The sequence below is a fragment of the Misgurnus anguillicaudatus genome, chromosome 20 (genome assembly GCF_027580225.2).
Source record: "Misgurnus anguillicaudatus chromosome 20, ASM2758022v2, whole genome shotgun sequence".
Classification (NCBI taxonomy): Eukaryota; Metazoa; Chordata; class Actinopteri; order Cypriniformes; family Cobitidae; genus Misgurnus; species Misgurnus anguillicaudatus.
This window is the reverse complement of record NC_073356.2, coordinates 22,961,874-22,974,493: the sequence shown is the minus strand read 5'-3', so window position 1 is coordinate 22,974,493 and position 12,620 is coordinate 22,961,874. Positions and strand designations below refer to the sequence as shown.

General features: G+C 36.8%; 1 protein-coding gene across 1 annotated transcript in view; it reads left to right on the top strand.

The window, feature by feature from the left end:
• Positions 1-12,294, top strand: part of csmd3b (CUB and Sushi multiple domains 3b) — a 507,791-nt gene extending 495,497 nt beyond the window's left edge. Inside the window, exons 65-71 of the mRNA XM_073858336.1 lie at positions 2,520-2,585; positions 4,917-5,075; positions 5,685-5,797; positions 7,678-7,765; positions 9,575-9,710; positions 9,979-10,132; positions 10,221-12,294. Of these exons, the coding sequence (XP_073714437.1) occupies positions 2,520-2,585; positions 4,917-5,075; positions 5,685-5,797; positions 7,678-7,765; positions 9,575-9,710; positions 9,979-10,132; positions 10,221-10,262 (758 nt within the window). The 3' untranslated portion in view covers positions 10,263-12,294. The remainder of the gene's footprint in view (positions 1-2,519; positions 2,586-4,916; positions 5,076-5,684; positions 5,798-7,677; positions 7,766-9,574; positions 9,711-9,978; positions 10,133-10,220) is intronic.
• Positions 12,295-12,620: the final 326 nt, after the last annotated feature.

The window sequence follows — 12,620 nt, the reverse complement described above, 5'->3', positions numbered from 1 at the left end:
GTTGAATTTTTTGGAAGGTGTGTGTCCCATTACGTCTGGCGTAAAAGTAACACAGCATTTCAGAAAAGAACATCATACCAACAGTAAAATATGGTGGTTGTAGCTTCAAGACCTGGAAGACTTGCTGTCTACCAAAAAATCCTGAAGAACAATGTCCGGCCATCTGTTCATGACCTTTAAGGGGCAATAAGTAGGATTTACCCCCATCTAGTGGTGAAATTGTATTTTGCATTCAAACGAACAGTGCTCTCTAGCGCCTCGCCTTTCCAAATGCGTGCTGTAACTACGGTAGCCGTTATGTAATCACTGATCTCCTTGTCCGTTTCAGCTGGTTCACGTGTTCTGAATGAAAACACGTTGCGGTAGGCTAGTGCTTTTTGTCCCTCTCTGCAATTATAGTTTATCAATACGGTGGAACGATATGGATGCCTTTTTGGACTTACCCGTTCAATGTAAGTAAAGAGGCTTATAAAGAAAAGTCAGATCACTGGCAGAGGTCATTTGACACAAACGAGGACATATTCATGAATAAAGACATTGATTTTGATTAATAAAACACTTAAAATCCTACTTACAGTCCCTTTAAGCTGAAGCAAACTTGGATTTTGGAACAGGACAATAATCCAAAACACACCAGCAAGTCCACCTCTGAATGGCTGAAAAAAACTAAATGAAGACTTTGGAGTGGCCTAGTCAACGTCCCGACCTCAATCCTATTGAGATGCTGTGGCATGACCTTAAAAAGACAGTTCTTGCTCGAAAATCCTTCAATGTGGCTGAATTACAACAAATCTGCAAAGATGAGTGGGCTTAAATTCCTTCACAGCGCTGTAACTGACTCATTGCAAGTTATCGCAAACACTTGATTGCAGTTATTGCTGCTAAGGGTGGCCCAACCAGTTATCACACAGGGTCATGGGGGTTTTGATTTTGTTTTCTTTTCATATTAAAAACCTTTAGTTAAAAACTGCATGTTGTGTTTACTTGTTGATTATTATTTAAAATTGTTTCATGATCTGAAACATTAAAGTGTGGCAAACATGCAAAAAATAAAAAAAATCAGGAAGGGGGCCAACACTTTTTCACACCACTGTAGTTCACCTTCATCTCTCAGCTGGATCTCATGGTAATAAAACAGTACCATGATGTTACCTATGTATAGTAGTGGCCAAAAGTGAGGAAAGTTTTTACAGTATTTCTTTTTGTGCCCTCTCAGGTTAGATGAAATCATCACAATATAAAGTGTATGTAAACTTTAAAGTAGCCTAATTGTTGGACAAAATAATTTGACAAAAAGGAAAACCACAGTGTATTAGTGTACAACAAATGCATAGAAAAACTATTCATATTTTATAGTCATTGTCCTGGGTTATGTATTTATAAACTTTGCAGATGTGTTGTTTTTTTGCCAAGCCTTTTTAAATTCTTCTCAAAGCTGAGCTTCAGTTTATAATTCATCAATGCAACATGCATACAAATTGTTTTAATGCATCTTAAATAAAATAAAGAGAGAAGTCAATTGTTCAAAAGTTGGTTATCATTTGGTCACTACTACCTATTCTCTATGTACTACTCTAACACAAACCAAAATACATTTCTGTTTATTCTTTGCCGTCACAAATTCATACTTATCAAACAATAGAAGGTCAAACAACAGTTTCCTTTTCAATAACTTTGTCTTTACACACTCAGCCAAAGTGAGCGTTTGCTCAGGTGGGGTGTCGGAGTGCTAGCGTGTGGCCAGCGTGCTGCAGTGCTGTGATTTTTATCTTCCCAGTATTCGTCCTACAGCTCCGAGCACAACCGCGGCAGCCAGCATACGCTGCCGTGCATGCACACAGCTGCACACTTCAGGCTTTCCAGTAATTACTGCTCATAAACAGATGTGATTGTCTATAAAAAACTCCCAAGCGATTGACTGCAAGCTTTCACAAACTGTGATGGAGACCGTTTTTTCCCCGTTCTTCTGCACTTCTGTCCTAACCAGGAGGCAGCTTTTATTTTTTATGTTGTTTTGCTTGATATGTTGACCATATCGCAGCCCCCCTAAATCCCCCACCGCCAGTGTTTGCAGAAAAGATACTGTTACAAAACCTTACGAGCTCACGAGGCAGCATTTTAAGGCATCACAAAAGGCAGGCAACTTAATAATTCTGCCTTTTTAGATGCTTTGTTTTGGCCAAATCTAAGGTAATATCACATGCATCTTTGATCCCATAATGCATTTGATACTGTGATGTCTTTACGCTTAAGTGTAGATGGAAGACAGTACAAAATGAATATATAACTGTAGCTAACATTCGTGTGTGCTATGTACATTTATGCTAAAGGTGACCCTGTCTGTAAAATTCAAACGAATGTCTCATTATCTAATGTCTAATTCTTGTCCTATATCATGCGAGGAGTCACTGCCTCTATAAAACATCCAAAATCAGTCCTGGGGATGCTACTGTACACATGAAAAATGCATGAAATCCCTCAGTCTGATTTTCATAGAGTTTTGTGTTTTTCTTCTACAGCGGGCTCTAAATTGTCCGAAAAGCCTATCAAACCAGTCCCAGGGACACCAAGTCCAAAGCTGAATGGTAAGTGCGCTGTAAAAAAAGTATTTGATGTTTTGGATTTCATTTTAAAGACTTCTTATGGGTGTATTACGTACCAAATAAATAATTTCAGCTCCAGCGTCCCCCTTTTTGACCACAGGGCACAGTGGTAGCTCAAACACTTGCTTCCCGTGATGCATTCTAGACCACAGCCCCATGAGGAGTAGACTAATGAAAAGTAAACAACTTTCAGTTAGTATGATGGTAAAGCAGACTGGCAGCCACAAGCCACTTCACTGGAAGCTCAAGATAATCCTGAAGAACTTAACCAGACTTTCTCAGGACAGAGCGCACATCTTACATTTCTATAATTAGAGCAGGCTTAAGTAAGAGAAATGCTGGAGATTTACTATGCTTTAAGCACTTAAAGGGACACTCCACTTTTTTTGAAAATATACTAATTTTCCTGCTCCTCTAGAGTTAAACATTTGCTTTTACCGTTTTGGAATCCATTCCGCCAATCTTGGGGTCTGGCGCTACCACTTTTAGCATAGCTTAGCATAATCCATTAAATCTGATTGGACCATTTAGCATCACGCTCAAAAATAATGAAAAAGTTTTAATATTTTTCCTATTTAAAACTTGAAAATAGTCACCTGCTATTGAAGTTACTAAGGGGACTATTTTCGGCTGCTGCCTAATATCATTGCGCCTCCTGCAGCCATGTTACGGCAGCAAAGTCTTTGATTATTACGCCAGAATGAGAGTATAGTTCATAGCCATGTTTGCTTCGAAAATCGCAACTTTTAATTTTCCATCGGCCTTAGTACACGATAACTACAGAAGAGTCAAGTTTTAAATAAGAAAAATATCAAAACTCTTTGGTTATTTTTAGTGCGATGCTAATGGTCTCATCAGATTCAATGGATTGTGCTAAGCTATGCTAAAAGTGGTATAGCCAGACTCAGAGATCAGTTGAATGGATTCCAAAAAGGCAAAAATCAAATATTTAACTCTAGGAGAGCTGGAAAATGAGCATATTTTCAAAAAAAGTGGAGTGTCCCTTTAATGTTGACGTTACTCCAGTTAGGTACACCTACAGCAAATATGATTCATTTAAGCTACTTTTAAGAAATCCAGAATGCTTCCAAGAGCTAATGGATCTTGAGCTCTGTAAGACACAAAAATCCTTTCGAGGTACTGAGGTCTGAAAGCTTGCAAATTGACCATCTTTAAAAACTTAGATTGTTATGTAAAAATCTCTGTGTCCAAAAAGTTATTTCTTGACATGCTAAATATTTTAATCTATGCATTAACTAAATTTTGAAAAGCTTTGTTGATTTTTTTTTTGTTAAATTTTTATAATATTATACCACTTTTAAATGCTTTATTCTGATTGGTTAAGAAATGTTCCATGGGTGTTGATTATTTTTCAATAACCACACACCTAACCTTTAAAATGTCCTAAAAATAGGCACCTGAGCAATGTTTTTGGTAACCGTGGTTTAAGCGGAATAATTGACTCTGAATTATTTGAAAAAAATGCACACCTTCGCTTCGTGCCGCATTACTACCTTGGGTGTGCATTATTTTCTTATAATTCAACATGATATTGCACATTTAGCGTTTTACCTTTTGGACTCTATTCACAAAATAATATGACTTTGAGTTTCTTATACAAATGTTAACATCACAATTTCAGCAAAATCATTTTCTTTCCCTTCAAGTGAAACCTTTCGTCGTGCGCACCAACCCCCCCTTTGAAGGGTGCATCCATTTTCACTCTCCCCAAAGAAATTCATGACATAAAACAATCTCAAACTTAGAATCTGAATTAAACAAAACATATTAAAGCAACACCAAAGGGTTTTTTTACCTTAAAATAACGTTTCCTAAAAAGTTCCAGTCATTCATCCGCTCGAAACAGGGTGAACGGCACTTTCACATTCGCTTTGCAGCCCTCTATCGGCCAAAACCGCACTAAAGAAGTTTCCAACCGCCTGGTCGCGGTCCTGTAGTTCGAGTGAAAACTACAAAAACTTGCTTTACGGCAGACCTACAATCCAATCAGAGCCAGCTATGCTGCAGTATTTACGACAGTGGTAATGGACAATTACGCTTCTAACCTGTAGGGGGAGCAAAAAGCAAAAAGTCTTTAGTGTTGCTTTAAATGAAATGATGTAGTGCTGTTGGTTAAAGCATTATTTTTCTGAGATTTATCATAAATTTATAATGAATTAATGTATTTTATAAAATTTCATAAAACTGGAGCCATTTTGTGCCCCCCAAGAGGTCTGGTTCCCCGAATTTGAGAACCACTGCTCTATATAATAGAGTGAGTTATAATAATGTAATTTGTTTATTTGTTTACAGTTCCCGATGATGTTTTTGCCCCAAACTATATCTGGAAGGGCTCATACAACTACAAGGGAAGGAAGCAGCCAATGACTTTGAGTATCACAAGCTTTAACACAACCACGGGTAGAGTTAACGTCACATTAATAAGCAGCAACATGGAACTACTGCTTTCAGGTTGGTTTACTGTTGATTAACCATTTAAAATACAGCTATTTCAGATTAGAGAAAGGAAATAATTATCGCAAATCTGATTAAATCCATCAGGGAAAAATTTTATTGGACTGATAACATTGTTAATGATGAGTAAGATCATTAGACCGGTGATATCCCTGCTGTACCTTCCTACCTCCTTCATTTATAAAGCTGATATATTGTCTAATTAATTTTGGATACTAAAACTGACCTCACATTTAGTTATCATCACCAGGAACGGTGTATATACAGACCAGACACTTGTGTGAATAATGAACTGTCTGTAAGGTGTCAGAATGGTAATGTCATCCTTCAAATGAGGCAGTTTAAGGGGTTTTACATGAAATTTGATAATGTGTTCATTAGTCAGGGTGCTGCTATCCATTGGGATCTTATTTGCAGTTCAGTGCAGTAGAAATGCCACGGCATATGGATCTTTGCTAATTCTAGGTTTTATCGATTCAGTTTTTCCCACACTAAAGTGAAAGAAGAAAGTGAGTGTGTGAGTGGCAGAGATGAGAGGAGAGCAATGATAAAACACACCTTCATGTCATGTATAGACAGCTGTCTGCTCTCTGTTCTCTGTCATAGGTGTCTATAAGAGCCAGGAAGCGCGTCTGATGCTGCTAGTGTACCATGTGAAAGCATCCTCTCTCACCACACTCAGCAAGATCAAAGAGGAGCCCTGGACTCTGGATGGATTTGTATGTGCTCTGAAGAAATTTGACAAAATCAATTCATGTCTTCTATATTTGCGTTTGCCCTTTAAATCATATCCCGTAAAATGAAAAATCACAAATGAGGTGTTGATTTAAGTCTCTTATCATTTGCTCCTCACATGTGTATTATCTAGATATTCAGAAGAGATCTCGATAAAGTCTTTAAATGTGCTCAGATGCCAAGAGACCAAAGCTTGTGATCAAAATTTAATATGCAATCATAATTCATTAAATTCAAGTTATCTGAGCCTTCCACATTATTTTTAGAGATCAACATTCTTAAATATAATGGTGCTTGAAAGGTTCTTCACAGCTGTGCAACAGAAAAAAATATTTTTGGTTCCTATTTAGTGAAAATTACATTTTTCACAACAAACAGAAAGAATCTTTATGGAACGAAGCATAGTTATTTTTAGTAGTCTATATTATACTATACACTCACGTAAAGGATTATTAGGAACACCATACTGTGTTTGACCCCCTTTCGCCTCCAGAACTGCCTTAATTCTACATGGCATTGATTCAACAAGGTGCTGAAAGCATTTTTTAGAAATGTGGGTCCATATTGATAGGATAGCATCTTGCAGTTGATGGAGATTTGTTGGATGCACATCCAGGACACGAAGCTCCCGTTCCACCACATCCCAAAGATGCTCTATTGGGTTGGGATCTGTGGGGGCCATTTTAGTACAGTGACCTTATTTTCATGTTCAAGAAACCAATTTGAAATGATTTGTGCTTTGTGACATGGTGCACTATCCTGCTGGAAGTAGCCATCAGAGGATGGGTACATGGTGGTCATAAAGGGATCGACATGGTCAGAAATAATTCTCAGGTAGGCCTTGGCATTTAAACGATGCCCAATTGGCACTAAGGGGCCTAAAGTGTGCCAAGAAAACATCCCACACACCATTACACCACCACCAGCAGCCTGCACAGTGGTAACAAGGCATGATGGATCCATTTTTTCGTTCCGTTTATGCCAAATTCTGACTCTAGCATCTGAATGTCTCAACAGAAATCGAGACTCATCAGACCAGGCAACATTTTTCCAGTCTTTAACCGTCCAATTTTGTTGAGCTGGTGCAAATTGTAGCCTCTTTTTCCTATTTGTAGTGGAGATGAGTGGTACCCGGTGGCGTCTTCTGCTGCTGTAGCCCATCCGCCTCAAGGTTGTGCGCGTTGTGGCTTCACAAATGCTTTGCTGCATACCTCGGTTGTAACGAGTGGTTATTTCAGTCAAAGTTGCTCTTCTATCAGCTTGAATCAGTCGGCCCATTCTCCTCTGACCTCTAGCATCATCAAGGCATTTTTGCCGACAGGACTGCCGCATACTGGATGTTTTTCCCTTTTCACACCATTCTTTGTAAACCCTAGAAATGGTTGTGCGTGAAAATCCCAGTAACGGAGCAAATTGTGAAATACTCAGACCGGCATTTCTGGCAACAACAATTGTCCAACGCTCAAAATTGCTTAAATCACCTTTCTTTCCCATTCTAAAATTCAGTTTGGAGTTCAGGAGACCAGGATCACACCCCTAAATGCATTGAAGCAACTGCCATGTGATTGGTTGATTAGATAATTGCATTAATGAGAAATTAAACAGGTGTTCCTAATAATCCTTTAGGTGACTGTATATGTATATGTCATACTGTTATCTCATTTGTTTTTGATTTTAACCAAGGCAAAGTTGATAATTCAGTAAAACTGAAAAATAAACTTAATTGAGCTATAAAAAACTAACTTTTAACAATGACATAATTTATTAAATCAAAGTTGCTATATTTACATGCCAAAATTCACATAAAACTCATATCTTCCCAGTGGTTTGCAAGCCAGTTGATCCTGTTTCATTATCCACTCAGGTATCTGCTGAACCAGATGGGTCCTCATACGTCTTTCAAGGTTTTATACAGGGTAAAGACTACGGCCAGTTTGGCCTACAAAGGCTAGGTATGGTATCCTATATTTACTCATGTATATTTTAAACATTTGCTGTATGTTTCATAAGCAAAATCTCATCTTAGAGGGATAGTTCGGCCAAAAATGATGTTGAGCCCACGATTTACTCACCCCCAAGCAATCCGAGATGCATATGTCCATATTTTTCAGAAAAACACATTTTCAGTTATTTTAGAAAATGTCTTAAATCTTTCAGTTACTCAAATGTAAAGTTACGGGGTTCAATGTCCTTCAAGTCCGAAAAATGTGCATCTATCCTTCACAAAATAAATCCAAACGGCTCTAGGATGATAAACAAAGGCCTTCTGAGGGTAATCCGTGCGCCGTTATCGTAGAAATATCCATATTTAAAACTTTATAAACGAAAATAACTACCTTCCAGTACAGTCGCCATCTTGAACTCCTCCGTACTCAGGGTAGAGTATCAGCATAGTGTACACACTTTTCTTAATGACGTATGACAAATGCGGAGGGCGAGGGCACAGAGCAGCACCACAGAAACCTCCATATATTGCGTACGCTCTCATATTAAATGCGGACGCAACTAAGATAGCGGTGCTAAGCTAGTTATTTTGTTTATAAAGTTTTAAATGTGAATATTACCCTCAGTAGGCCTTTATTTATCATCCTGGAACTGTTTGGATTACTTTTGTGAAAGATGGGTGCGCATTTTTTGGACTTGAAGGACATGGACCCCGTAACTATACATTTGATTAACTGAAGGATCGAAGACATTTTCTAAAATAACTGAAAATGTGTTAGTCTGAAAAATGATGGACATATGCATCTCGGACGGCTTGGGGGTGAGTAAATCATGGGTTTAATATCATTTTTGGCCTAACTATCCCTTTAAATTGTTCAGTGGGTGATTGTCACGAAAACTTGGTTTTAAACATGTCAAGCATGAAAATGTAAAAATTGCTTAAATTTACTTTTTTTCCCACCAGACATTGAAAAACAAAGTCTGGAGCAAATGGGAACATTAATTTAAAAACTTTTACTTATCATTTAACACTTTTTGTAACATAATTAAAAAAATTAGTCCTAAAAAATCTCATTACCGCAACAGTCAGAAAACATCAACACTGACATATTTTCAAAATGACATGACAAACCTGAAAGAACATAATTTGGAGATTCTGCACGTGCATTTAAAATCAAAGTATTATGCTTCTATTAATTAAATTAACATTTAATAAGCATATGTTGCGGTAATGATAATCAAAATGTCGTGTAAGCATTCTGACAAGACAATATTTCAAATGATCTTACCTGGTAGCCATCTTGAAGTAACTGGTCCATGTGGTTAACACATAATTTTCCTAATTTTTCTTCATTATTACTATACATGACTATTCAGTAAATATTTTTCTGTCATCTAAAGTAGTCTAGCAAAACATCCATTTATTTTTTTTCTTAATATTTTTGTGTTAATTTGATTAAATTACAACATAACGCATGTTCAAACACAGCCGGACACATTGCGGTAATGAGAATTTCAGCAGAAAATGAGATAAAATGTACAATTATAAATTCTTATGTTGAAATCACACATTGTGCAAGGTAGAACACAGTATTGTGTTAATTCTGATGCTTTTTAATGTTACTATATTACACATTTTAAAGCTAAAATCATTAGTGCCGTGGTGTTTCAATGGTTTCGTGAGAATCACCCCAGTAATCTTTATCAAAACTAAAGGATTTTGAATGTTCTGATTCTCTATTGAGCTGTTCGATTCAATGGAAAGACAAACCAATGCTGTGTGAACTTCAATGATTGTGTTTCTGTATCTTTTATAGGTTTGAATATGTCCGAAAGTAATAACTCGTCTAATCCACCACACGGTACAAACAGTAGCTCTGTGGCCATAGCAATCCTTGTGCCTTTTTTTGCCCTGATATTTGCAGGCTTTGGATTTTATCTCTACAAGCAGCGGTGAGTCCAACTTGTCTATACGTATTTGTCAAACCTTGGTTACTTTTTAGCTAGACAAATCAGAAAGTATTTAGATATTGGTGTTTGGCAAACTTGTTAAAGTGAAAATAAGTGCTTATCCAGGTTATTGAATGTGATAAGAGTTTCACATAGTGCACGCAATTCATGTACTCATTATTGAATGTTTCCAGGTTAACTCCCAGAGTGTTTCTACCGGTAATCAATATCCTGATGTGTTGTGTTTGCCTGTTTTGTCTCGGTCTAACAGGACTACTCCAAAAACCCAGTATACAGGCTGTTCGGTTCACGAGAACAACAACGGGCAGGCTGCCTTCGAGAACCCCATGTACAACACCAACGCAAAGTCGGTGGAAGGCAAAGCTGTCCGATTTGACCCAAATTTAAACACAGTCTGCACAATGGTATAATCAGATCTGCCTGACTCAAAGAACATCTATGGATTTTTGTTTTTTTGGTAAAGGGTTTTTGCTTTGTCGTTTTTTAACTGAGGTGGATACAATCGCAATTAAAGTCACGGACGGATTGATCTGAGACCTACAGAGGATGTCTAGCACAAACGCTGTTGCCCTTCCTCTGATATTTAAAGCACACTCTTCAGGAACCATTTGACCATGTGTGTCTGCAGAGGACATATGGAATATAAAAACACATTGTCATGAGGGATTTTTGGAAAACTCGCTCCTGAAAAAAAAGGTTCTTCGTGACGGAAAGCATGAAGAGATTCTTCTGCTACCTTATTCACACTCTGTGAGTGCTTCTTCACAGTTGACTGGGTATTTTTTTAGGGGAAGGGATCTGTAAATCTACTTGCATATATATGAGGAGCATTCAACACCTATATTTTTGTGCTATATATATTACAACATGGGAGAGGCCTGGACAGAACAATCCTCTTAAGAGTTTATAAGGAATTTAAAAGATTTGCTCTTCACATTGACCAACACAAATGATTTTGTACGGTAAATGTTTAATTTACAGTCCATTTACAGCCATTACTTTTAAATTGCGTTTCTAATGTCAACAATCATATATCTGTGATTGGACATTGAGGCATTTATAATGTGTGATGTGTATGGTTACAGGGAGAGAGAAAATGTGTCAAAAATGTGATGTGTGAAATAATGCTTCATTGTGACCTGGGGATTTTTTTAAATAATTGCTATAGTTCTTTGATATTAAATATGTATGACTCTCTGTTGATACGCACCCATCTTCAGTATGGGTTACAGGACATATGTCAGCATTTTAACCTGAAGCCTGCAGATTATTTTTTTACTGATACTGGTATTTGTTTATTTTGGGTGTTTCTTTTTTTTGGGAAGGTTCATTGAGCTCCATCTTTATTCAATTTGATGTGATCATTTGTTCATTATAGCAACCTGCCATTCATATCATTGCTATTATGACATAAAATTTGTATGAAATGAAATGCACTTGTCATTTATATAGTATACTTTTATATAAACCTCAGATTGCATAACATCAGACAAATGCATGTTTCTTAAATATATAATATATTGATATATGGTGGCAACAATATGATCATATCTATTGTGTCTATACAGGCCACGAAACACTTTTCCAATTATGTCTGACCTTGTTGTAACACAAATTTACACAAAACCCACCATTCATAATGTAATGTTTTGATAAACCTAAAACTTAATTAGGTTTGGTTTGGTTCAGCTAATAACTATTACAGACGCAGACAGTTATATTAAATGTATAAACAATGGCAAATCTAAAATGTTTAAATGACATATGACATCATATTAAATCGGGTCAGACAATGTTGGTTATGTGCTTCCAGGTCTCCAAGCTGTGAGATTCATTCCAGTGCCTTCTAAAGTACTCACCACAACATTTTCCTAAGCAGATCATATGAAGAGATATTTACAATGATTATGAATATTACTGTCAGGTATGTTGTTGTGCTGGAGTGAACGCTGCAGACTTCAGGAGGTTATGCTGACGTAACGGTCCAGGATTTCCAAAATCAAACAAATCAACCTGTGATAGTTTCTGGTCATTTTTGCACTCAGCATCAGCCATAGGGATCTGCAGTCTTGCACGACATGTTATTTCATTCCTATAGGTATTTTTACTTTGACATGGCAGAATTTTACACAGTGCCTACCAAAAACCATGTGACCCAGATCTGCTGCTTTCTCACTACTGCTCATTCCTCACATCTGCCATAGTTGTTTTCTTTTTTTTTTAACAACAAAACGTGGTTCAAAAACTTTGTCACAGCCCCTGTCCAAGACATTTTAAGTCACCTGTCTAAACGTATTTACCACTGAAAGCTTTTGCTATAATGGACTGCAATAAAAAAACACAAATTTATGCTAAAAAAGAATTTCGATCAAGCATATTTGCAGTACAGCTGAGTACTCCTCCCATATTATTGCATTAAAAAGATATAAAAACAGAGGGTAAAAAAGCATAAAAAATGTTTTGTAAAGAAATATATTTTTATGAAGAAATTATTTGTAAAATGTATGAAACTATTATGTAAATTTTCAATGCAATGTAAGATTAAAAAGGCTAATTCCTTTTGTAATGAGTGTAAGGAGTGTAGTTTTGTTGGGGATGTTGGTGAGCACATGTTGCCTTTGTTTTCCTATAGTTGAAACATATCAATACACTTTCAGAAATAAACACTGTAAAAATAATACGCTGGATTTACTTAAAAATATAGTGCATCATTTTTGCATCCACTTTTTTTAAGTAGTTTTACTTGGAATTTTAGGCAATTGCATAAGTTGCTCAAAATTCCATGTGAGACTTAATAAAAAATGGATGCACTATATTTTTAAGTAAATCCAGCCTTTATATTTTCAGTGAAGGTACAAAAGTTGTCACTGCGACCGTACCCTTTAAAAAGGT